Genomic DNA, 27,169 nt, shown 5'->3' with positions numbered 1-27,169 from the left:
TATTCCAGAGCCTGGGGGCAGCTTTGGGAAAAGGCTCGGGCACCCCAGGGTTTGTATTCTGACCTGGGCACTTCCAGCAGAAACTGATCTGTTGACCTCAGAGCTCTACCAGGACTGTTAAAAGCTCAGATAAATACGACGGGGCGAGGCCGTTAAGAGCTTTAAAAACACACATTAAAAGTTTAAAATCAGTTCTATAAAGGACAGGAAGCCAATGGAGGGAGTTAAGAACATGAGGGATGTGCACCCGTCTGTTGGTGTTGGTTAAAAGACGGGCAGCAGCGTTCTGCACCAGCTGAAGATAATACATTTGCATCACAAAATCGTTCTCTAGGAAAAAGTCAGACCTCACAATGGCTTGGCCCTATTTTCTCTCCCTTCGTATCACTGCCTGCTGTGTAGACCGAAGTGCAGACCGAAGTGCAGACCGAGCAGCAAACACCGTAACAGGCGCGGCTGTCAGCAGCAGGCAGTGATACGAAGGGAGAGAAAATAGGGCCAAGAGATTGTGAGGTCTGACTTTTTCCTGGAGAACGATTTTGTGATGCAAATGTATTACTCTGTTGAACGCATATTGTTTTGAGAAGCAAAACGCTTTATTTTTTAAACCCCAGCCAACTAGCCGGACTACCTTCATCAACACCAAAACGAGGCTGGAACTCTGCTCACAGGACGCAGCAGGGGGTAAGAAGATGTTCATAAATGATGTTGCTGATATGGGATGTTACACAGCTTCATGTCAAAAGAGGCGAACTATCCCTTTATGGGATTATCATGACCATAATCGTTTCAGGTTCTCAGAAATCTCATAGATCACAACAATGTTGTGGAAGCGTAAGGTTCGTGTTTTTAAAGTCCTTTGTAGGGCGTCAGCAGCCTTTATTCAGCTGTAGGTGGAAAGGAAAGACGTGCAGGTAAAGATCCCAGATCCCATTTTTATTCCTTTCTTTTAACAAAGCAGACGCCAGAAATCAGCCCCAACTGTAAGCACTTTTAAATCCAGGTTAAAAACATTTCTCTTTCCGTGTGCTTATGGTTGAGTTCCTTTAAATCATTTTAAAGCATAATGCTATAAATCCTCTTAATTGTTTTATATTTTTTTCCCCTCTTCTTTGATTGCTTTTAACTGTGTTTTAATTTTTATTCTATTTTTTAATTATCTGCTTTTAAATGCCTTGTCTTTATGTAAAGCACATTGAGTTGCCTGTGGTATGAAATGTGCTATATAAATAAAGATGCCTTGCCTCGCCAACACCTGATTACCATCTTACTGACTGAAGGCACCAACAACCCCCAGTTCCATGAAAGTTGGGACGCTGTGTAAAAATGTAAATAAAAACAGAGTAAGGATTTGAAAAGGTCATAAAACCAAAATTTTTATTCACAATATAACATAGAAAACACATCAAAGGCTGAGAGTGACACGTTTTACTGTTTGGTGTAAAATAATAGCTTATCTTGAACTCGCCCCCCCCCCTCATCTTCTTTCAACAGCAGCGCGTAAACATCTGGGAACAGCTCCTCAGCAGCCGTCGCACCTAACTACACATGATTAAAACTTAAGAGAAAATCAAACCTCCCTATTGGTTGATTAAAAACTAAAAAAACAAATCATTTTCTGAGGTTTTTTTGTTGTTCAGACATTTCTATAAGAGCACTTGTACAATTCATCAGCTGGAAACTCCTCTTCAGGTGAGGCAGTGTTTCCTTCTCTTTCCATCTACAAACGTCTATAAAAAAAGGCTTCCTACTAAAGCCTTATCGTAAAAGGCACATTATTAGAAAAAACACGACAAGTATAAACAGTTCTAAAGTGTTATTCGTTCCTAAAACTCTTCTGAAATGAGAGTTTATTCGGCCGCCGCCTCGTGGCCGAGCGGCTCCGGAGGCAGGTCGATGAGCTCGAACATGTCGTCGATGACCTGCCACAGACAGTTCTCCAGAGGGAAGTCGTTATCCACCAGATTGACCAGGAAGTAGTTGTCATGGATGTACTTGATGATCATCCGCGAGGGCGACTCGTCCTCGTAGAGTTTGGCCCACTGCTCGATCCACAAGGCGAAGGCCTCGTCCTGAAACACGAGCAGAGGCTGAGTGGGCCGACAAAACCGTGCAACGACCTCACATCTCACATCCGACAGGCCCCTTCACTGTCCATTTTTAAAACCCGTCTTAAAACCCATTTTTATTCCCTGGCTTTTAACCCAGCATGAGACTCTGTTTCTGTTATTGTTTTATTGTTATTATTTATTATTGTTTTTACATTGTTCTTATGTTTTATGCCTTCTACTTCGTGTTGTTATCCATGTTCAGCACTTTGTTTCAGCCACAGCTGTTTGAAAGGGCTTTATAAATAAAGTTGAGTTGAGATGCCTGCAGATTTTGAGCGACTGGCTGTTAACACAAGGCCTTTATTTTAACTATTAAAGGGACAGTTTGTCTCATTTGACATGAAGCTGTATGACATCCCATATCAGCAACATCATTTATGAACATCTTCTTACCCCCTGCTGCGTCCTGTGAGCAGAGTTCCAGCCTCGTTTTGGTGTTGATGAAGGTAGTCCGGCTAGTTGGCCGGGGTTTAAAAAATAAAGCGTTTTGCTTCTCAAAACAATATGCGTTCAACAGAGTAATACATTTGCATCACAAAATCGTTCTCCTGGAAAAAGCCAGACCTCACAATCTCTAGGCCCTATTTTCTCTCCCTTCGTATCACTGCCTGCTGCCGACAGCCGTACCTGTTACGGTGTTTGCTGCTCGGTCTGCACTTCGGTCTGCAGAGTTTACACAGCAGGCAGTGATACGAAGGGAGAGAAAATAGGGCCTAGAGATTGTGAGGTCTGACTTTTTCCTGGAGAACCATTTTGTGATGCAAATGTATTACTCTGTTGAACGCGTATTGTTGTGAGAAGCAAAACGCTTTATTTTTTAAATCCCAGCCAACTAGCCGGACTACCTTCATCAACACCAAAACGAGGCTGGAACTCTGCTCACAGGACGCAGCAGGGGGTAAGAAGATGTTCATAAATGATGTTGCTGATATGGGATGTCATACAGCTTCATGTCAAAAGAGGCGAACTGTCCCTTTAAGGTAAGGGAGGAGGAAAACTTAACTAAATCTTCACTAACAGTGTTTCGTGCAGTTGGCCCCAGAAATAATTTCTGAGCTCTATGAAGATTTTAAGAATACAAACACAGAATTTAAAAGAAAAAACATTTTTTTCACTGTGTTATTCTGTTAATTTGACTTCAATTTGAGTCAATCTTAAGATTATATTCATAAATGATATTGCTAATATGGGATGTCATACAGCTTCATGTCAAAAAGGCGAACTATCCCTTTCATGCAAATTTGATAATAAAAAAGAAAAATGGTCCAGCTGCTGTTCCTCTGCTCCAGTTGGCAGAAACATCGTCTCTAATGTTTGATATTTCCTCCCGCAGGTCGTCACCGTCACACCTGCTTTGACTGAGCTTCAGTATGATTCCGTTAACAGGGAGTGAAACATCACTGGTGCAGTGTTCCTTGACCTTAAAGGGAAACTCCGGGGCATTTGAAGCGCAATCCCATTGCTAGAGGTTGTCAAATACAGTAGGACACAGACTGGTGCAAATCGGCGCTCCCTGTGCGGCGATTGCGCTGTTCGCACACCCTGTCATGCTAACCAAATACATGGTGGCTAAGGGGCAAGTGCTAAACCTTCCAAGTAAAACAACAACTTGCACACTGCAGAAACGTCACACCACTTTATAAACCATCCGACAATAAAGTCACAAGCCTTACCATCAAAACCATATGCATGGTTCTCACATTACTGGCATGGGGACGTTACAAAACAACTTTATAAACAGCATGTCACTTACCGGCTGTCGGTAGGCTCGCACATGTGAAAGCCCAAAAGAGTCAATGGACGATACTCCCATATACAAAGCAATTATCTTCTCTAGAAAAACTGCGTTCAAGTATTTAAAACATTACAACAATACATGCCCAGTAATATTGTTGTAATGTTTTAAATACTTCAACGCAGTTCCCCTTTAAAAAGGCTTTCGACCCTGTTAACCATGAAAATCTCCTCCCAAAATTAACAGACTTCAATTTCTCGCCAGAGGCAGTACAGTGGCTTAAATCATACTTATCCTCAAGAAAACAATGTGTACAAATTGATAGTGTAAAATCATCGGTCTTGGATGTCTCTGTCGGTGTGTGCCGCAAGGATCAATACTAGGTCCTCTGTTATTCTCCCTGTACATTAATGATGTTCCCAAAACATGTAATAATGTGAATTTTCAAATGTATGCAGATGATGCTGTAATTCATGCTCATGCAAGGAGCGTTAAAGAGGCAGCTTTTATTCTGACCTCAGCCATGGAGCAAGTAAATGACTGGCTTTTCAAATCAAGTTTGCTTCTCAAGTCCAAAAAAACAGTCTGTTTGATGTTCTCAAAGCAATAAATAAAAAGTTCCGGAGTATTCTTGAGAGGAGAAGAATTACAACTTGTCACAGAATTCAAGTACCTCGGCGTGATACTTGATTCCACTTTGACCTTCAAAAATCATATTAAAAAACTGGCCAATACTGTCAAATTTAACCTTAAAAATTTGAAACAAATCAGGTCTTTTTTAACACTTGGTGCTGCCAGAATGTTTCTCATATTGAATACTGCATCACAAGTTGGTCTCTCACCACAGCTAGCAATCTGAAATTAATTGAATCACTGTACAAAAAATCTCTTAAAGTTTTTGACCGAAAACCCAATTCTTTTCATGTATGTAATGTTTTAAACAAGTACAATCTTTAAAATTTTGAAAATTTTATTAATTTTAAGTATGCATGCTTCATTTATAAAGCACTACATGGACTAGCCCCACCTCCAGTGTTTACCTTGTTCAAACCTAGGAATTCAAGTGGCCTGAGAACAAGGGCCTCCCCCAGAGGAGACTATGAGGTCCCCCACAGGAAAACAACCTTTGGACAGAACACTCTCTCTGTGAGGGCCACGAACATCTGGAACAGTCTTCCTCTGCACATACGGGAGAGCCCCACACTGATCAGCTTTAGAGCTCAGCTCAAACTATGGCTGAAAGCAAACCAGTCATGTGACCATTTGACTCTAAACATTCCCTGTGATGCTGCTATTGTATAGTATATATTTTTTATTTTATTTTTTTTAATGTATTTTCTTTTGTGTGTATTTTCCTGCCTAGGGACTACGGATGAAAACTAGCTTTGTAGCTATAATCCGGCATATTTACATTTGTTTTATACTGATGTTCATTAATGTTCATTGTCCCTATTCAAATAAATAAAATTAATTAATTAATTTTAAATCTGGAGCCGAACACTCAAACTGAAAACAAGCTTACCTTCCAGTACATGAAGCTGACGGGGTCCACGACGGTGGGCTGCACGATCTCCCGGCCGGGGAAGATCCCCCACGTGACGGCGTTGGGCTGCATCTCGTGGGCGTTTGTCATGTTGCGCCCCTGCACAGACGGACGAACGTTCAGTGCAAACACATTCAGCCCGGATGCTGACAGACAGGACGAATGCTGCTCAGACTCACGTGCACGTTAACGATGTGGTAGTTCACGCGGGGCTCGTATTTCTTCAGCACTTTAAGCAGAGCGGTCACATTTTCACTGGAGGTGAAAAACTCCAGATAAGCCTGTTGGAAGTGAAAGGAGAAGTGAAGCAGAAAAACTCTGAAGCCCTGCAGGTTCCACTGTTACGGCCAGTGGCCTTGTATGTTTCTTTTTTCCTGTATCAGTGTAGGTTCCTGCCTGCTGTCTCCACTGAGGGAACTGGAACTACTCCTGGCACTTCCTGGTTGAGGCCTACTCCTGCTCTGATTGGTTCTTCACCTTGATGACTCCATCAATCACTGAAAAGGCCTCCCTATTTAAACCTCCACTTCCTTCCAAAAGGTCGGAAGTGAACAGCTCGCCTCTTTGCTGGGTGTTTGTTTGATTGATTATTTGGATAGCTTTATTAGCTTTATTAACTTGTGCTGGACTGTGACTTTTCTGATGTTTTTTGTTTGTTCTGAAGGCGCTACTAGAACCTGTTTGTACCAAAGTTGTTTTTGAAGAGTCCTGTGTTTTGGTTTTATGTTATTTTGACTAACACTGGTTTTGAAGCCTCTCGGTTTGTTTGATTTTGTTTTGGCTTCATTTTTGTTTGCTTTTTGGAGTTTTGAATTACCGCTCTAACTTTAAGATGTAATTATTTGTTTTGGAGTTTTTCTTTTATTTAGGGTATTGTTTTGAGACCCTCTTTTGACTTGTGGATTGTTGTAAAAGAAAACTAAACATTAAACCTTTAACTATTTTTACCTTTAAAACATCTGGGTATTTAAAAAAAATATATTTTTATTGATAAAAAGAAATAAGAGTAGTGACAATGACTTATCGGTAAGGTTACATAAGATTTATCTTTTTTTAAAACACACAGAACACCCCCCCACCCACAGGACCAAAATAATAATAATAATAATAATAATAATAATAATAATAATAATAGTAATAAGAAGGTTTTAGTAACGGGTAACTATAAATAGATACACCTGAATAAAATTAAGACACAAATAGATGAATAGGATTTCTATGAGGGATAGCATGACTACAGAGTGTGCTATAGTGCGGGCTGAAGCCACAAGACTCTAAAGACTACTGACATCTTCTAGCTTAGTCTATCAGTGTGTTGGAAGTTCTTGACGATTACTAAAGCATGACAGAAGAGGTTCCCAGACTGACTGAAATTTGTCTGAGCCTCTTATTGCAAATTTAATCTTCTCCAAACGTAAAAATAACATAACATCTTTTAGCCGTTGTGCTGCAGTGAGTGGGATATTTGATTTCCAATTAAGTAATATTAGTCTTTGCGCGAGCAAAGAACCAAATGCTGTGATGTTGAGTTGCTTCTTAGTCGAGCTTACGTCCTCATTTGGTACACCGAATTATGCAATCATTGCACAAGGTTGTAAAGTAACTCCAAGGACATTAGACAGTACGTCAAATATGGCCGACCAGTACCCAGATAGCTTATGGCAAGACCAAAACATATGTGTCAGATCTGCCACACCAGCATGACATCTGATACAACTGCTATCGACATTTGGATAAAAGGAGGATATTTTCGCTCTACTCCAATGTATCCGATGTACCACCTTAAACTGAATCAGACCCAGTCTTGCATAGGAGACACCTGGGTATTTTTATTACTACTTTTTATTTTTATTTTCTTTAATGTTACCCCCCCCCCCCCCCCCCCCCCTCCTGGCTAAGCTGGGTCGTAACACCCACCTTCTGGAAGACGTAGCCCCCTGCAGGTCCCCAGCCAACGATGGGGTCCGTGGAAGGCTTTCCGTTGATGCTGGGCTGGGAGTTGATGGTGAGGACTCCCCGCTGGTTCACCTTCTGCAGCTCGTTCTTCAGCAGGTTGGTCTCCTGGGCCAGAGGCTCGTCGTTCCACGGCAAACACATCACCTATCGAACAGAACAAACTCGGTCTGCTATCTGACTGCTGGATTCTGTCTTTTCCCCCTTCTGACACCCAAGTGGAAGCATTGCTGCGTGCCTGGTAGACATCTCGGGGTGGATGTCGATGCACCACCTTAAGCTCAACCTGGACCAGACTGAGCTGGTGTTTCTCCCGGGGAAGGGCTGCCCGTATGAGACCAGCCCGTCACCATGGTGACTCCATGGTGACGTCATCTCGGACTGTGAGGAATCTAGGTGTGACCCTGGACCACCAACTGTCGTTCTCGGCAAACATGGCATCAGTGACCCGTTCCTGCCGATTCCTCCTCTATAACATCCGGAGGATTCGCCCCTTCCTCACCGACAGGGCAGCAGGTGCTCCTCCAGGCTCTGGTCATCTCCCGCCTGGACTACTGCAGCTCGCTCCTTGCTGGCGCCCCGGCTTCTGCCATCAGACCTCTGGAGCTGGTTCAGAAAGCTGCTCGTCTGGTGTTCAACCTCCCCGAGTTCTCCCACACCACTCCCCTTCTCCGCTCTCTACACTGGCTCCCTGTAGCTGCTCGCATCCAGTTTCAGACTGGTGCTGGCCTACAGGGCAGTGGAAGGATCAGCTCCTTCATACCTCCAGGCTATGGTCCAGCCCTACACCCCCACCCGACCGCTTCGCTCTGCGGCCTCCAGGCGGCCGGCTGCCCCGTCACTCAGCGGCCCCTGCGCACCATCCACACGGTCACGGCTTTTCTCTGTTCTGGCGCCCCGATGGTGGAACAATCTCCCGACTGATGTCAGGACAGCTGAGTCGCTGCCCATCGTTGGCCGCAGGCTGCAAACCATCTCTTCAGGAAACACTACCCTGATCCGCCCTCTGAGGACATCACCTGTTTCGTCCCAGCTCCTTACGCACTTATTTGTTTCCTAAATTGTCTTCCCATTTGTCTCGGTACCTAACTTACTGCACTTACTCTAGCACTAGTTCTGCTCTTAGCTGTTTGGTTTTGGAAGGAAATGCACTTATGATTTCTTGTGACCTGAAGTTCTTTTGCCTACCGATGTGGAACACACTTATTGTAAGTCGCTTTGGATAAAAGCGTCTGCAAAATGACCGTAAGGTAATGTAATCGTGGAAACGGCACGATGGCCCTGATGGGTCACACTCAGATGAACCAAACAGCTGGTCTAACCTTGTGTCCGCTTGGGTTCGTCTGGGCTGTGATGTAGCAGGTGAAAACCTCGTAGACGCTTTGCTCGCTCAACAGCTCTTCGCCCCACATCTGCAGAAGCGCATCTTTAGACGATTTGCTCTTCAGGTAGAACAGGTAGTAGTCATTCAACTCGCCAAAGGCCGGAGACGACGAGTTTCCCCTGAAAACGAGAGCAGGACAACATTTCAGGGAAGTCGGTGCTGATATAAAAGATAAAAAAGGTATTAACAGACTGAACTGGATCCTCGAGTATTTTCCAAATCGGCCGACCATCTGCCGTTGGGGAACTCGTCCCAGTCCTGGGTTCTGTGGATGTAGCTCTTGGGCCTGGAGGCCCAGAAGATGGGCCGGACATCCTCCACCCTCCGTTTGGGATTGGCACTCAAAGCCCAGGGAAGAGGCCGCCTGGCACAGAGGACACACAGTTCTGAGACTCTGGACCAGTTTCAAGCTAAACCAATTCAATATGTCAGAACTGCAGCTGAACAACAACAAGGTTCTACATGTTTCAGAGGCAGCTGCTCGTATGTACCGGCACGTTTAAAGGTGATCAGATCAGAAAGCTTGTTTACTGAAACAGCTGAAGCTGCTAAACTAAATGCAGTCGATGGTCTGATGTTTCCTCTGCTCTGATTGGTTCTCGTTGTTTAAAGGAGGACCAATAAAAGGCTTCACGGTTCTTTAGTGTGATGTTCAAACAGGAAGTATTTTAAGTGCTTTAACTGGTGATTCAAGCATTAGTTTTAAAGTTGGGACATTTTCTAAAAGATAAAGAGTGAAATCTGTTAAAAGTTCCACGGAAATAATTGACCAACTTCAGTGCATTTAGAAAAACAGAAACATCTCATGTCCTGTTCCCATTCTGCTCCATCAGCTTCCTTTAACGACCCTTCTTAACGCTTTGGGAACTGAGGACGCTGATTGTTGCAGCTTTTCAGAGGAATCTGGGTCCATTCCTGCTGAATATCAGATCTCAGCTGCTCAGCAGTCCCGGGTTGTTGTTGTCTGGTTCTCCTCTTCATGATGCTCCAACATGTTCAGCAGGAGACAGATGTGGACAGATGTGGGCTGCAGGCAGGCCGGTGGAGCTCACACACTCTGTGTGGATGAAGCTGCTGGAAGTCCTGCAGAATGAGGTCTGGCATCGTCCTGCTGAAATAACCACGGAGCTCCCGGGAAAAGACGCCACCTGGATGGCAGCGTCTCTCCAGAACTCCAACATCCTGGTCTTTTCCTAATCTTTCCTGGTCTTTTCATAAACATTTCCAAAACTTTTCCTAATCTTTTCCTGGTCTTTCCTGTTCTTTTCCGATCTTTTCCTGGTCTTTTCCGATCTTTCTCCACCTCTGCATCAGTGGTACCTTCACACAGATGAAGCCCTCCCTGCCATGGACCCTGATGATTTTTTTCCTGATTGTGTCCTGATCTTTTCCTGATCTTTTCCTGATCTTTTCCTAATCTTTTCCTAATCTTTTCCTGGTCTTTTCCTGGTCTTTTCCTGAGAAACATTTGCTGAACTTGTTGATGATTCTCTGATGGAGTTTGGCCCAAAGCGGTGAGCCACGACCCGTCCTTGTTGGAGAGACTGAACCTTTGGTGGAAGCTGCTGTTATACTCGATCCTATCAGCAGGTAACCTGCTGGTTGGAGAAGCTCCCAGAACCATTTTATAAACTCTTTGCTTCATCGCAACTTTTAATTGAGCGTGTTGCTGCATTAAATTCCAGATTTTTTTCCATTTTCTAAATGCAGTGAAGCTGATTTCCTTGGATTGTTGTCTTATAAATAAAGATTCAGCTTAATCAACACATTACAAACTAATCTCAGAAAACTTTAAGCTTTTTAGCGGCACATTGGCTGGAAGCAGCAGCGAGCTCCCGGACTGACCGGGGGTCTTCGATCCAGAGGCCCAGCTGGCGGAGGACCTCCATGGTCGCGACCTCTCGGTTCAGAGTGTAGAAGTGGAGGCCCGGCACCTTTCCGGTGTCCAGCAGCATGCGGCACATCTCCACCGCCTGATGGATGCCGTAGTTACGGATGGCAGCGTCGTTGTCTTTGATGGGTTCCATGACTTTGGTGATCTCCTCTGGTATCTCGAGCTTGGAAAGCTTTACGAGCTGACGTAATGAGTGGTAACCCTGGGGCAGAAACAGAGCGGCTGGATCATTCCTGTGGTTCGCCTGCTCGATAACAGCACACACCTTTAAGGCTACACATACACCAGGCATTGGTCTTTGTTGAGGCATTTAAGCAGCTTTTTTTTTTTACTCAAGTTTGTGCCCAATTTCTGCAAATAATTGGCTCTGGTTTAGGAGCACAGCCTCAGATATCTGACCACCGACCGTTCATCCTGCACAATCATCTCCAACTCAGGGATGCCTCTGGTTAGGGCCACAAACGCATAGTTCGTGTAATCCATGGATGAGATGACTCAAACACTGAAGAAATGAAGGTTAAAGGGATAGTTCACCTCTTTTGACATGAAGCTGTATGACATCCCATATCAGCAACATCATTTATGAACATCTTCTTACCCCCTGCTGCGTCCTGTGAGCAGAGTTCCAGCCTCGTTTTGGTGTTGATGAAGGTAGTCCGGCTAGTTGGCTGGGGTTTAAAAAATAAAGCGTCTTGCTTCTCAAAACAATATGCGTTCAACAGAGTAATACATTTGCATCACAAAATCATTCTCCAGGAAAAAGTTACACCTCACAATCACTTGGTGCTATTTTCTCTCCCTTCGTATCACTGCCTGCTGTGCAAACCGTGCAGACCGAGCAGCAAACACCGTAACAGGCGCGGCTGTCGGCAGGCGGCAGTGATACGAAGGGAGAGAAAATAGGGCCAAGAGATTGTGAGGTCTGACTTTTTCCTGGAGAACCATTTTGTGATGCAAATGTATTACTCTGTTGAACGCATATTGTTTTGAGAAGCAAAACACTTTATTTTTCAATAAATATTTATTTTTTACTACAATATGTTTGTAGTTGCTGAGCCAATCACGTGGCTGGAACAGAGCCATGCCAGCAGGTAGGCTAGGCGTGTTTGTTTGTGCTGCTGCAGCCGAATAAAAACAGAAAGTGAGTGAAGCCTCAGAGGAAACGGATGGAGGCACAGCCCAAGCTGAAGGGATGACATCGTTGATAAGAAGGGCCCGAACAGTTCGGTGGTGTGGAGGTATTTAAGTCTGACACGAAACAGATTTGCAATGCAAATCACGTCGAGCACATGTTCCGACAAAGACGGGGAACACCCGCTAATCTGTTTCATCACCTGAAGCAGCGCCGCCGGTTTGAGCACGAGGGTGCAAACTGTTACCAACACAAGTGCTAATCTTCCCCCGATAACAGCGCCGTGTGACACAAAATCTGAGAGACACCGTGATGTTACATCTTATTGCGCTGCTAAAGACCTGCTGCCGATAACCAGAGTGGAAAATAAGGGGTTCAGATGGATGCTAACAGTTATGGACCCGATATAAGAATAAATATCGTGATGTGACTTTTTCCCCATATCGTCCAGCCCAAGCATTAACTGTTTATCTTGAGGTGCCCAGCTTGTAATATTTCACCAAATGTAGACCTTTTTAAATCCAGGTTAAAAACATTTCTTTTCTCATGTGTCTATGCATGAAATCTGCACGCTATCTTTTAACTTATCTAGACTGTTGCTTGTTTTTAAATTAATTTGAATAATTTTATTTGTTTCTCTTTATATTCTTTTATGTATTTTTAATGCTTCTTCCACTCCCAGCTGCAATGCTTTTATTTTATGTAAAGCACTTTGAATTGTTTGTACATGAAATGTGCTATATAAATAAATTTGATTTGATTTGATTTGATATTAGACTTTTATGACTGAATAAATAGCACAAACACCACATGACCCCTGTGAGCCCAATTAAAACAGTACTTACAGCAAATACCTCAAAGGTGCCGGCGCACTGTGGCATGAAATGAACGACAAGGTCAAATATATAATAAGGTCAAATAATTAGGTTAAATTAAGGTCAATTATAAGGTCAAATACAATTGTTTCCCTCTAAAACTACAAAAGCCAACCTTAGGCAACGAGGCGCAGGTTTCCTGGACGAATGGAAGTGATTTGGAGTATTCCTCCTCCAGGAAGAAGCAGGAAGTTACTAGCCTAGAAATCTAGACGCCCCTAGCGACCGCAAATTGAATTTGCTCCCGGGCTAGTCTAGTCACTTGTGGTCGTTTTGCGAGGCTGAAATCAAATCAAATCGTGAGGAGCGGGGTCGGAGGCCGGGCTACCTAGTGACGACAGAGGTGCGACGTTTCAGTGTGTAGTTCCAGTGAGAGGTAAACAACGGCTGCGCCCAGCGAACAGTCTCTCCATTTGGCTTTGGCAGCGACTCTAAAGATTTAAATATACATTTTTCTTTGTGAGACAAACAGTTAACTGCACTTAAGTTTTTCTTGAAAAAAAGGACGTTTCCGGAGTTTTGCTCACCGGGTACGGTAAAAGTTTAATTTACCAGCTTGCTCCGTTGGTGGGACGACGCTCTGATTGGTTGTTGCGCCATCCTATTGCGTAGCGTTGAGTGCAGAGGCAACTTAACAGAAAACCGTTTATCCCGCCCACACTGCTATCCAGCGTCACTAGACCCCTGTGCAGCTTTTTGCTGTACGGGTCTGGCTTGCTAGGCTAGGAAGTTACCTGAATGGGGAAGATCCCCGGCAGGATGGGGCAGGTGATACCGATGGCCCTGCAGTCATCCAGAAACTTGAGGAACGTGTCGGCCCTGAAGAACAGCTGAGAGATGACAAAGTCCGCTCCGGCGTCCACCTTCTGCTTCAGGTGCCTGAGGTCCTCCTCGTAGCTCCTGGCCTCAGGGTGGCCGGTGGGGTAGCCTGGACACGCACACGGGTTTAAGTTGGGGGGAAAATGCAGCGATTCCTACATTTATTTTCACTTAAATGCTTCTGCAGACGGGATGAAGCAAAGATATTTCATGTTTCATGTTTCCTTTAATTTGTTCATATACAGGACTTCAGTGTGAAAAACATACCAGCAACACAGATGTCAAAGTATTCATCAAACTCTGATCGGATGTGTTTAACCAGGTCGATGGCGTGGTTGAAGCCTCCATCCTCTTCCTCCCAGTCGTCTCCCACTGGGTCTGCGGAGGTATCACATGGCAGTAGGGCTGAGCAATTTTATCGATACTGCGATATATATATATATATCTATATATATATAGATATATATATCGATATTTCGTTTCCCGATAAAGTATCATTTTTGTTTTTTTTGTTTTTTTAAAGCAAACTTTATTGAAAAGTCAGACGTTACAATTAGTGAAAACACAGAACATTATACCTCTTTTAACTGCCCTTGCACTTGTGTAAATGGCTCGAGACGTTTATGCTTCATTTAGCTTTGCTGGCGCTTGCGTGTGCTGCGTGGCGATTCACCGCCAGGACAGTAGGTGGAGCAGCGGGTTTTTCAATGACAAGCCTACTACGATGAAAGGAAATTTACCGCCAGAACCCCTTCAGCAAGTCTCTCTTCGAGTGGATTCATCTATGGGATTCATGCTTCTTCTTCTTCTTCTTCTTCTCTTTCTACCTTGGCATTTGAAAACAGCGGTCTTTTATTAGGGGATGAAACCGGAAGATGAACACGCCGCCAGATGTGATGTAGATAGTGGCTTGTGCTCGCGTTCAGAGTGGCTACTCTATAGCTCTGCTCGGGTCTTGCGTGAAGTTTCGAAAATTGAAGTGACACACGCAACCGCCCAAGGGCTTGCGTTGCGTCTTGCGTCACCGACCATAAATCAGGCTTAAGCCTCTTTTCTGAGTCGTCTGCAATGTTTTAGAACCCCCCTCACCGCTTTTTTGATGTTTACTGCTGTCTCCGGTATTTGCCTAATTTTGATTCTTCTCAACCTGCTTCAGAACGGCAAGTCATGTGCATGTCCTAAAAGGTCCGTAAAAGCACCATAAACGTCCGTTTTCAAAATAATCAACTCACCGAAGTGGTTACTGGTGTGCACTGGTAATCCAAATCAAATTTCGTTGCGAAAAGTTGCTTCTGTCGTGTTTTATTTGGCAGCTCGTTCATGCTCGCACTATTTTCTTAGCGGTGGCGGAGTAATATCAACGAACATCCAGTACAAAGTGTCAAATAAAACACGACAGAAGCAACTTTTCGCCACGAAATTTGATATGGATTACCAGTGCACACCAGTAACCACTCCGGTGAGTTGATTATTTTGAAAACGGACGTTTATGGTGCTTTTACGGACCTTTTTGGACATGCGCATGACTTGCCATTCTGAAGCAGGTTGAGAAGAATCAAAATTAGGCAAATACCGGAGACAGCAGTAAACATCAAAAAAGCGGTGAGGGGGGTTCTAAAACATTGCAGACGACTCAGAAAAGAGGCTTAATGTTGAAAATACCGCAGTTATCCTTTAAGTTAATACAATACAATGCCAGGGGGGGTCACATGACACAAAACAGTGATAAATTAGTGAATAAAAATGTTGTATAAAGTGCACAGCTCTCACGTTTGTGACATGTTCGTTTGTTTCTGTTTGTCTGGCGATCGGCGACGTCACGTTACGTTGCATCTTGGATAGTTTGAGTTTGAGTAGTAACCTCATGATGCATACCCAACATTTCGGAGAATCTAGTATGCATCCGGGAACTTGTCGCTTACTCAAACTCGCATGCTAACTCAAAAAGTTAGTATGAATAGTAGGAGAAGTATGCGGTTTGGAACACAGTCTTTGTGTAAACACAGGTAAGTATGTCACTGCTCTTTGAAAAGGTGTTATAAACCTTTATAATCTGTATATTCATGTTACTGGAACAAAATGGTCTCAAAATGATCTTACAATGATTCAGCAGATGTGTTTATTCAAAGCGAAGTGTGACATCCATCCTACCTCCCCTCAGAGCCATGATGTTCTTGAGGCCCAGGTGCTTGGCCTTGGCCAGGTAACCGGTGATCTTCTCCTTGGATTGGTTGCAGCAGGTCAGGTGGAGGACGCTCTCCAGACCACAAAAGTTGACCGCTGTGCTGGCGATCCTCATGGAGGAGGTCTCCTTGTCTGAGCCCGGGTCCCCTGCTGGGTGCCAGGTGATGTCGATGAACAGCGGCCCCCCGGAGCCCATACGGTCAAATCTGTGAACGGCCAGAAGAATTCAGACAGAAAACACGAGCCGTTGTTTAGTTTTAGAACTGAAAATTACAGAAAAAAGGGGAAAGTTTGGAAAAAGCAGATTTGCAAATGCATTTTTTTTAAATTGCTGATGTAAGCATGGAGGTCTCATTTCATCCCTCATTTATTTTAAAGTGTCCTGATCAGCAGTTCTGCAGCTTTCTGAAGCTCTTTCAGAGTTTTTCTTTGGACTTTTTCTGCTTCTTCCCTCATCTTCAGTCCACAGGAATGTGTTTTTTGTCTGTTAAGCCACTTAACTCTGACCTGTGAACCATTCAGGCAGGAAAAAGGCTCCTAACTCAAGGGATGAACCAGTGTTGTGTCCACACAGAACAGACAACTTAGCAAAGAAGCCGTTTTAAACTGGATCTTTAGGCACTTTGTTCCCAGCAGCCTGTCACAGAGACGCATCATTTGTTCCCATTTCTTTAGCTGCATCTGTGAAAAACAGCTTCATAGTTTCAACTTTTTGAACATTTACGTTAAAACTGCTTTCAGTTACCAAAAGAGTCAAATTAATATATGACATTCAGGTTCCTGACAATTCTTAAAGAAATAGGCGACGGGGGGGGGGGGGGGGCTTCAGTACTTCAGGTTCAATAACCGCATTTATAATAATTTATAATAATGTCAGAGCTGCTTGAACAATCTTTTTTCTTACTAATTCCCTCTGAAAATATACTAGTTATGGTCCAGATACAGTTCAGTAGACAGTCCAGATTTAACAGTGACTGCTGAGTTCTTCTCAAATTGATTGATTGATTTTTATTTTTATAACTCATTTATTATTAGTAGTAGTAGTAGTAGTAGTAAGTAGTAGTATTTTATTAGAATTTGTATTATTATTGTTGTTGTTAATATACAATCATTAATATTAATAATTTTTTGAGCTATTTGACTAATTTGAATTTCCCCCACTGGGGGATGAATAAAGTACTTTTCTATTCTATTCTATACGACTTAAACATGGCTGTGAGGCTCTGGATGGGACAGCGACACATCCAGGCTGCCTGAGCACCTGCGACCCAACCTGCCTGGAGATCAGGTTGACGGCCCCGCTGGCTGTGCGGGGAGGGAAGAACTCCAGGGAGAACCACCGGTCCCCGGACTCCGTCCTCCTCCGCATCTTCTCCCGAAGCCTCTCCGAGCGGTCCGCATCCAGCACCGGCGTGGAGGACCGGGAGCTCTCCTTGGAGCTGTCCCCGCTGTTGCTGGCCCCGCTGGAGTCGCTCCTGCACGACTGCCAGCTTCCGTCCACGCGCTGAACTTGGTTCACCATGATGGCCAACAACACTAAAAAGGAAAAACAAGAGTCAAAACTATGTTTTATTCTCATCTGCTGAGTTAAGAAGCGGCGGTTACCAGAGATGGGACCAAGTCACACATGTGCAAGTCCCAAGTCTTAGCTTTCAAGTCTCAAGTATTAGCTTTCAAGTCTCAAGTAAGTCCCAAGTCTTAGCTTTCAAGTCCCAAGTCTTAGCTTTCAAGTCTCAAGTAAGTCCCAAGTCTTAGCTTTCAAGTCTCAAGTAAGTCCCAAGTCTTAGCTTTCAAGTCCCAAGTCTTAGCTTTCAAGTCTCAAGTAAGTCCCAAGTCTTAGCTTTCAAGTCTCAAGTAAGTCCCAAGTCTTAGCTTTCAAGTCTCAAGTAAGTCTCAAGTCTTAGCTTTCAAGTCTCAAGTAAGTCCCAAGTCTTAGCTTTCAAGTCTCAAGTAAGTCTCAAGTCTTAACTTTCAAGTCTCAAGTAAGTCTCAAGTCTTAGCTTTCAAGTCTCAAGTGAGTCCCAAGTCTTAGCTTTCAAGTCTCAAGTAAGTCCCAAGTCTTAGCTTTCAAGTCTCAAGTAAGTCTCAAGTCTTAGCTTTCAAGTCTCAAGTAAGTCCCAAGTCTTAGCTTTCAAGTCTCAAGTAAGTCCCAAGTCTTAGCTTTCAAGTCTCAAGTAAGTCTCAAGTCTTAGCTTTCAAGTCTCAAGTAAGTCCCAAGTCTTAGCTTTCAAGTCTCAAGTGAGTCCCAAGTCTTAGCTTTCAAGTCTCAAGTAAGTCCCAAGTCTTAGCTTTCAAGTCTCAAGTAAGTCTCAAGTCTTAGCTTTCAAGTCTCAAGTAAGTCCCAAGTCTTAGCTTTCAAGTCTCAAGTAAGTCCCAAGTCTTAGCTTTCAAGTCTCAAGTGAGTCCCAAGTCTTAGCTTTCAAGTCTCAAGTAAGTCCCAAGTCTTAGCTTTCAAGTCTCAAGTAAGTCTCAAGTCTTAGCTTTCAAGTCTCAAGTAAGTCCCAAGTCTTAGCTTTCAAGTCCCAAGTAAGTCCCAAGTCTTAGCTTTCAAGTCTCAAGTAAGTCTCAAGTCTTAGCTTTCAAGTCTCAAGTAAGTCCCAAGTCTTAGCTTTCAAGTCTCAAGTAAGTCTCAAGTCTTAGCTTTCAAGTCTCAAGTCATTTTTTCTTGGGCCAGTCAAGTCAAGTCAGTCAAGTCACCTTATTATTGCAGTTTTACCTGCAGAATCTGATCTTAATAAAGCGAAAACACAAAGATATAAGTAACTGTCAGTAAACATCATTGGCCAATGTGTCCAACCTGTCCACCCCGTATCATATCAAGCTAACGTTAGCTAACTACCGACTAGGCTAACAGGATAATATTAGCTAATTCGACGAGCACTTCCTGGTCAGAATGGATCTTCAAATGACGAACAAAGTTGGAAGTTATGTTAGATGCTTAACACTCAAGTCATTGTGTCTCAAGTCAAGTCAAGTGCCGAGTCTTTAACTTCCAAGCCTGAGTTGAGTCTCAAGTCTTTTATTTTTTGTCAAGTCAAGTCACAAGTCATCAAAAACAACAACTCGAGTCGACTCGAGTCCAAGTGACAGTGACTCGAGTCCCCATCTCTGACAGCTACCCGCTGAGAGTGACGCAAACATTTACGTTTGTGAGGCAAGGCAATTTTATTTATAGAGCACAATTCGTACACAAGGCAATTCAAAGTGCTTCACAGCTACACAAAATCACAAGAAGGCAATAAAATCATTAAAAATAAATAAATAAAAAATAAAATAATAATAATAATGATAATAATAATAATAAAAATTTAAAAACCCATAAAAAATAATCATTAATTAATTAATTTAAAAGTGAAGAGTGCAGATAAAATACTTTCAGGTGTCATATGCACAACTAAATAGAACTGTTTTCAGCCTGGATTTAAACATTGTGAGGTCCTGCTCATGCGGCTGCAGACCCCCCAAAGTGCCCCCCGCTCCGGGTCCTACCTGCTCCGTCACCCCACAACAGGTTCCGCCGTCAGGCTGCAACAAGGAGCGGGTTGAAACGGTCGGAAACTGTGGCAGCTGCAGCCTTTCTATTTAAAGCCTGCAGCTAGCTAACACAGAAGTTAGCTCGTAGTTTAGGGAAACACCGAAACCAGCCCAGCTTCATCGGAGCTCTGCGAGCCTCAACTTTAACTCAGATGCGTTTGTTTACGCTGTGACAGCAGAGCAAACAGCGACCCACAACCACGAGTTTAAACCCAGATTACAGAGTACAAATAAATAAATAAAACAGCCGCCCCACAACATGTGATAATGCCGCATTCACAGTCCCTCGGAAATTTGATTTACAATTTTTTTTTTTCAATTGGACAAAGCACATCATTTTTACATGTGTGACCAGTGTTGTATAAAGTACTGAAATCTCACTCTCAAGTAAAAGTATAGGTACCCCTCCAAAATATGACTTTGGTAAAAGTCCAAGTCACTGACCTGAAATGTTACTTGAGTTAAAGTCTTAAAGTATCCGAAACGTCTTGTACTTAAGTATGAGAATTACTGTAAAAATAGATGTACTTAAGTAATGTAATGAAAAGTATAAGTAAAAAGTAAACAAGGCAAATGCAGTTTGAATGACATTTTTTTTATATTTTGGTCAACTTTGAAGGTCAAATACACTTAAAATCTACACACAACCAAGTGCAGGCAAAATTTAGACAGAAAATACAAACTTTGTGAACCTTTAAAGCTGCAGTCTGCAGGATTTGTTGTTGTCATACGTAAAGTCCTACTTTTTGGCATTTTAAGAGTTTACATGATCTATCAGAACGCTTGAAGTTGAAAACGGTGACCTCCGTAGTCGCAAAATGCAAGAAATGCTTATTTTTTAACCGAAAAATAAAAAGTTATTCAACTTCCTGTCCCGCCACATCAAAACACATGAGAACTCGTGCACGTAGACGTGCACGCCAGATGCGCGTACACGACTCCTCATTCATCAACTCACCGGTCATTTGCGATCATGGAAGACACAGTAAGTAGACTAGCCCGTAATGAAGTTCAATAGTCCAGATAAATAAGCGTGGGGACGAGCCTACCTTGTATCGCGCGTGCACAATCGGTGATTGACAGGCAGCAGAGCCCAGCTCGTAAACCTGATTGGTTACCTTTTACCGGTCCGGTCTGCAATTTTGTAAACAAACCTGCTGGCTTTGGAGGGACCTAGCGGGACATATAGGGGACCTAGAGAACTCATTTTTTTTTGTATTGGGGTATTTAATGTACTACTTTCAGAATCCCCGGACAGTTCCAGGCATTATGCTTGAAAAAGAGTTGCAGACTGCAGCTTTAAGTTTTTTCTTCTTCAAGTAAGGTCAGTGCTGAAAATGAGGCGTACATTACACCATTAAGAAAAAAATGAAACAAAAGAGGCTGCTACTGTTATTGCCATCATTATAAACAAAATTTAAAGAAAAAATAGGAGAAAACTTCAGCTTATCTGGCATCTGAAGAGGAAGACCTTTTTGTAAAACTACCTTAAAACCTAAAAAAGGGGAGTTTCTGTTGCGTTTTTTTTTTTCTCTCTCTCTTTTTTTGTAACGAGTAACTAAACCGAACAATGAAAATGTATTGGAGTACAAGTCAATTAAGTTCGGAAATATAGTGAAAGTTGTCAAAAAATTTCAAACTCGAGGAAAGTACAAAGTATTCCAAAATATACTTAAGTACAGTAGTGAAGTATTTTTACTCCGTTACTATTCAACACTGTATCAGAATCAGAATCAGAATCAGAATCGCTTTTTATTGCCAGGTATGTGGACACACACAAGGAATTTGACTCCGGTTACACCTCACTCTCTTAGACAAAAAAATAGACATAGAACAAGATTAAATCAGAAGTGCAAATTGGTGCATGGTGCAAGGATGAAACACTGAAGTCCGGTTTTAGCTGTTTAACACAGAGACAGCCTGAGGGAAGAAACTGTTCCTGTGTCTTGTTGTTTTGGCGTACAGAGTTCTGCAGCGCCTTGCAGAAGGGAGGAGTTTAAACAGTTTGTGTCCAGGGTGTGATGGGTCTGCAGAGATGTAACCTGCCCGTTTCCTGACTCTGGACAGGTACAGATCCTGGATGGAGGGCAGGCTGACACCAATAATCTTCTCTGCAGACCTTATTGTCCGTTGCAGTCTGTTTTTTTCCTGTTTGGTGGTTGATCCGAACCAAACGGTGATGGATGAACAGAGAACAGACTGAACAATGGCGGTGTAAAACTGGATCAGCAGCTCCTTAGGTAGGTTGAGCTTCCTGAGCTGCCGCAGGAAGTACAACCTCTGCTGGGCCTTTTTGATGGTAGTGACTGTGTTGGTCTCCCACTTCAGGTCCTGAGAGATTGTGGGGCCCAGAAACCTGAAGGATTCCACAGCAGACACTGCGTTGTTGGTGATGGTGATGGGTGGAAGAGTGGGGGGGCTTCTCCTAAAGTCCACTGTCATCTCCACGGTTTTTAGCGTGTTCAGCTCCAGATTGTTCTGACCACACCAGCAGACCAGCCGTTCAACCTCCCGTCTGTATGCAGACTCATCACCGTCCCGGATGAGGCCGATGACTGTTGTGTCATCTGCAAACTTCAGGAGTTTAACAGACGGGTCTCTTGAGGTGCAGTCGTTGGTGTAAAGGGAGAAGAGCAGTGGGGAGAGTACACACCCCTGGGGGGCACCTGTGCTGATGGTCCGGGTGCTGGATGTGATGCTCCTCAGCCTCACCTGCTGCTTCCCGTCAGTCAGGAAGTTTGTAATCCACTGACAGGTGGAGGAGGGCACAGTGAGCTGGGTGAGTTTGGTGCGGAGGATGGCTGGGGCGATGGTGTTGAACGCCGAACCGAAGTCGACAAACAGGATCCTGGCGTACGTCCCTGCAGAGTCGAGGTGTTGCAGGATGTAGTGCAGTCCCATGTTAACGGCATCATCCGCTGACCTGTTCGCTCGGTAGGCGAACTGCAGGGGGTCCAGCAGGGGGTCTGTAATGTCCTTCAGGTACGCCAACACCAGTCTCTCGAAGGACTTCATGACTACAGATGTGAGGGCAACAGGCCTGTAGTCGTTCAGTCCTGTGATGGTGGGTTTCTTGGGGACCGGGATTATTGTGGAGAGTTTGAAGCATGAGGGGACTTCGCACAGCTCCAGGGATCTGTTGAAGATCCGGGTGAAGATGGGGGCCAGTTGGTCAGCGCAGACCTTCAGGCAGGAAGGTGACACACCGTCTGGGCCGGGTGCCTTCCTGATCTTTTGTCTGTGAAAGACTGACAGAACATCCTCTTCACAGATCGTGAGTGCTGGTGGGGGGTCAGAGGGGAGAGGTGGCAGAGTGGAAAAAGTCTCAAAGAATGTCCGAAACAGACTCCAGGTTTGATTTGTGGCTTTGCAACTAACAATAAACATATATCAAATAATCTGATTTACAAAAGTTAAAACACTGACATGTCAAAGGTACTTTATCTGAAACTGTATCACATCAACAATTATCTAAGAAAGATTTTACGTTCATTACGTATATTCAGCCACCATAACACAGAAGTAAGGGCTGATATTCCTTTAACCAGGTCACCAACTGGGCAATTGGACAACTTGAGACAATTTCTTTGATTATTCCTGGTGTGAAACTGTAAAGTCAGAATTTCTAGTTACCATTGAATGCAGCATGAGTACTAAATTCCTTCAGCCAATCACATTTGGATTCGCACTATTTCTACGCCACCACACGCCGGCGGAGGGCGGAGTCCTATAAATATCGGCTCTTCTAACCCGTTTAAGTCCCGGCTGAGTAAAAGAAGCGCACCCTGTCATTCCAGAGCGATTTCGGTGGAAACTTTATCATTTTAAAAACTTCTTTGTTCCAACTTCTATCAAAATTTTGAATAAAAATGTCTGAGATTGTACGGTTGTGCTACTGGGTGTGTGCAGTCGATGTTCCTGGCCACACGATACATAAAGTTTCCCCAAACAGCAGAGGAACAAGTCGCAGTCAGATTTAATTCTGCGCATTAAAGCCGCCTCTAAATGCTATTGATTTGTGGTGTCTGTCTTCTGAAGAATGATAAGGTGAAACTCAAAAGAAAACAACTAAGCATCCGATTTAAAATGAAAGGATATCATCTTTCAACTTCTTCATGAACAATAATCTATTTTACAGCTCAAACGAGTGTAAAAATGCTGGATGTGATATCCATGGAGCCTGCCTAGTTTAAACGGAAGGACTTTCTCTGTGTCATCCTGCTATAAAATTTGTGAAGCTGTGAGCTCTGCTGCCCCCTGGTGGACAGACCTTGTAAACGCCACAATAAGTGAATTCAGAATCAGAATCAGAAAAGGTTTTATTGCCAAGTAATTTTTACATCACGAGGAATTTGGCCTGGTCTGTTTGGTGCCATAAAAACGAAAAATATGATAATAATAAAATAAAGTAACAAAGTGTTTGTAAGCAGAGGGCAGAAGAGTGATGAATGTTTTTCTTATTCTGTGGTCTCACTCTTCAAATTAGAGACGATAAAACTTTGAATTTGTCAGAGTTTGTCGTTTTAAACCCGGGTTTATATTTACTTATTGAAATTGTAAAGTCACACGAGGATAATGTGACGACAGAAGTCTGTTATTGAACATTTGCAAACAGAAGCAAAGCTGAAAATTGCACATAAAACTCAGTCTCAGTCCCACATGTCAGAACATTTCACACCTTCTACTTCCAGACACTGCAGGGAGGCTGCAGTTCTAGCACATGGTGACACTGGATGATGATGGGCTCTGCAAAAGTTTGATAATTATTCAGTTGTGATGATCCCTCAGGGCAATAAGACCCAGGTCAGTCAGACATGTGGAGGCGGTCAGTTAAAGCAGATAAGAAGCAGAAAGTAAAAGTTTGGTTTAGTCCAAAGGTACAGATAAATAAGAGGAAAACAAGAGTGCAAAAGGCCGTGAAAACCAGGAACCAGAACAAGTAAGAGTGTCACACTGCGGTGAGGTCAAGTGGGTTTTTTGTCTCGTCATTTCCTGTTTTATTCTGAAAGGTTAACTCTTCCTCTCGTGCTCCGGTCTGATTGTGGTATGAATGATTCCACCTGTTCCCTGTTATCTCTGTGTGCATAAGAGTCTGCGTCTCCCCCCGTCTTGTGCCAGTGTGTCGTATCTGTCCGTCTCATGTGCATCACTCTCGCTTTTATTCCAAGCCTGACCACAGCCACGTTCCAAGTATTGCCTTTTGGTATTTTCCTCTTCAAGAGAGATTTTTTGTTCTTGATAAAGTTTGATAAATTAGTGCTGTTAAAGTAACAGTGTAAGTTTATTTTATAGCGTTATTGTTTTTTTCCCAGTTGGAGTGATTTCTGTTTTGTAAATTTTCATAGAGAAGTGCCTCTGTTTTTTAGGAGAGGTTATTTGTTTTTTCCTCCGCACAGTGGAGTGATTTTGATTTCCCTGATAAATTTTCACAGATATACTTCTCTCATTTTGAAAGAAGTGTATTACCAGGGGTGGAGCAGTGATTTTAAATGTGGGGGTGTTCCAGGGGTGGCACATGAGCGCCACATCAAGCCCATAGACACCACGCTGAAGTTAGCATCCAATTCGCAAATTAAATGGATGGACATAAAGGGCCATTTCACTGCATTTTTGCATTTTGATCGGCCTAAACTAGGTTCTGTATGGAAACTACAATAGTTACACTGCTCAAATCTGGATGGAATTATTCTAAAGAGGCTGTAGATTCATTAAAACCTTGTTTGGGATTTGTGAAACCTTTTTCTGATTTGTAAAAATGCAGAACAGGGCCATTTTACTGCTTTTTTAAAAATATTCTGATCGCCCTAAACTAGGTCCTATATGGAAACTACAATAGTTAGACTGCTCAAATCTGGATGGAATTATTCTAAAGAGGGTACAGGGTCTTTAAAACACATTGTATGTTGGTGCACTATGAGGGTCGGCAAACCGTTAATATAATACATCCATGGGGCAAACGGGTTTACCTTTGGAAAATGTGTGTGTGTGGGGGGGGTGAAATCATCTTGCTGTAAAAGTGGGGGTGTCCAAACACCCCCATCCCCCACGGGGGCGACACCCATGTGTATTACTATATATATATATATATATATATATATATATATATATATACACACAATATTTCTTTAGTCTGTTTTGTTTCTCTCTCTGGAGAGACTTGCGAACATCTGCTCCTAAAATCAAAGCTTTGGATATACATCTCCTGCTCCTGCAGGAAAGAGTTTGAAGATATGACTTTATGTGTTGGCTTGTGTTCTAACCAACTGATTGGTTTCATAGATAAGTACAGCTGAGTATCATCCGCAAAGCATTGAAAATGTAGAGAGGGTTCAGGCTGTGTTGGAGAATAAAGGAGCTCAGAGCAGATATTCACTCTAAAGCTGCTTAGAACTGAACAAACTCTGTTTCTGGGTTTATATTCATGTTTACATGGTTCTAGCATTAACAAAACAACAAATTCAGAATAAAACAACACGGTTGGATGAAGAGGCCAGGCGAGTGGGTCTAAAGATTAACACACAAAAAACTAAAACAATGAGGATTAACGCAAGCAACCAGGAAAGAATCCAGATCAATGGAAAAGACATTGAAGAGGTGGAGCAGTTCACATACTTGGGAGCCACAGTTTGTAAAGAGGGAGGCGGAATGAAAGACCTGAAGAACCGACTACCAAAAGCAAGAGGTGCTTTCATCAGACTCAAGAAGATCTGGAGCTCCAACAGCATCACAAGGAGAACAAAACTAAGACTTTTCAAGGCGCTAGTAGTGCCAGTCATGCTGTACGGATGTGAAACATGGAAAATGAACAAAGGAGATAACAAAGCAGTAGATGTGTTCCATAATAGATGCCTACGCAGAATACTCCGTATACATTGGCAAGACCACGTCAGAACTGAAGACCTGCTAGAAAGAGCTGAGGTGAAGGCTTTGAGTGAAGAAGTGGAGCTACGTAGATGGAAAATGATTGGACACATATTACGGCAGGACCACAACAACGACTGCAATATAGCAATGACCTGGGCACCAGAAGGGAAAAGAAGAAAAGGAAGACCAAAGACCACCTGGAGACGTACTGTGGAGAAAGAAAGGAAAGAGCTAGGATGGACATCATGGGCTGAAGCGAGGACTGCAGCAGCTGACCAGGAGAAGTGGAAGTGCTCTGTGAAGGCCTTATGTGCCACAGGGCACGAAGTGGATAGGTAACAGGTAACATGGTTCAGCTATCTACAGTTATCTCAACTCAACTTTATTTATAAAGCCCTTTAAAACAGCTGTGGCTGAAACAAAGTGCTGTACATGAGGAAAAACACAAAATATAAGGCATAAAACATAAGAACATTGTAAAAACAATAATAAACAAAAACAATATTAAAACAATAACAGAAACAGAGTTTCATGCTGGGTTAAAAGCCAGGGAATAAAAATGGGTTTTAACAAGGGTTGGCTTAAGACTCCTGCAGTGTGCTGATACTTAAGTATTGTTTAATCTAGTTTAAAGTGGAACTCTATGGTAAGGAGGAGGCACCTGTCACATGTTTCCCTCCCAGTAATGCTGCATCCAACAACAGAACTCCAAGTTTCACATCTCTGACCAGAAACATGTTCACGAACACGGAGCATGAAAGCTGATTTTATAAAGCCTAAACATGTTGCTTTTCAAGCAGTTAAACCACTTTATCTCTTTGACATCAGATCAATCTGTTTGCACCTCAGTCTGGCTTCAGTGTTTAACAAGTCAGATAATGATATAATACCACGAGACTGCAAGCTGTAAATGAAAGGAAAGTTTATTCATGTAGCTCAAAGAAAACTGACGCAGAATAACAGAACAAAAGAAAAAGACGAGTTGATAAAAATCACAAAGGATATTGAATCAGTGTTACAATTAGAGTCATATTAAAGAAAATCAATACTATCTAATCACATGTGTATTAACACTGTGGTCCAAACGTCACCGGCCTCGTCTCCCAACAGCTACAAAGTGAACTTTGTTCTAAATGGTGTA

The 27,169-nt window shown here is 43.1% G+C and overlaps 1 protein-coding gene across 1 annotated transcript; it reads right to left on the bottom strand.

The window, feature by feature from the left end:
• Nucleotides 1–1,344: 1,344 nt before the first annotated feature.
• mthfr (methylenetetrahydrofolate reductase (NAD(P)H)) lies at nt 1,345–19,415 on the bottom strand. Its single transcript, XM_075475968.1, has 12 exons — nt 19,120–19,415; nt 16,908–17,166; nt 15,598–15,836; nt 13,714–13,824; nt 13,362–13,555; nt 10,572–10,822; nt 8,956–9,090; nt 8,665–8,845; nt 7,307–7,489; nt 5,569–5,670; nt 5,369–5,488; nt 1,345–2,072 (listed from the first exon to the last, which is right to left on the bottom strand). Exons 2-12 carry the CDS (start codon nt 17,150–17,152, stop codon nt 1,851–1,853), a joined length of 1,983 nt encoding a protein of 660 aa, XP_075332083.1. The 5' UTR covers nt 17,153–17,166; nt 19,120–19,415; the 3' UTR covers nt 1,345–1,850.
• Nucleotides 19,416–27,169: the final 7,754 nt, after the last annotated feature.

This window comes from Odontesthes bonariensis, chromosome 10 (genome assembly GCF_027942865.1).
Source record: "Odontesthes bonariensis isolate fOdoBon6 chromosome 10, fOdoBon6.hap1, whole genome shotgun sequence".
NCBI classification, from domain to species: Eukaryota; Metazoa; Chordata; class Actinopteri; order Atheriniformes; family Atherinopsidae; genus Odontesthes; species Odontesthes bonariensis.
Note: the sequence above shows the minus strand (reverse complement) of the source record. Positions and strands in the feature narration are given on the sequence as shown.

Excerpts from the sequence above, each read along its gene's own strand:
- mthfr (XM_075475968.1), bottom strand. The coding sequence starts at position 17,152 with ATGGTGAACCAAGTTCAGCGCGTGGACGGAAGCTGGCAGTCGTGCAGG. Across the intron at positions 13,556-13,713 it reads CTTTGACATCTGTGTTGCTG|GCTACCCCACCGGCCACCCT; the intron begins GTATGTTTTTCA and ends GTGCGTGTCCAG. Across the intron at positions 2,073-5,368 it reads TCAGCTTCATGTACTGGAAG|GACGAGGCCTTCGCCTTGTG; the intron begins GTAAGCTTGTTT and ends CTCGTGTTTCAG.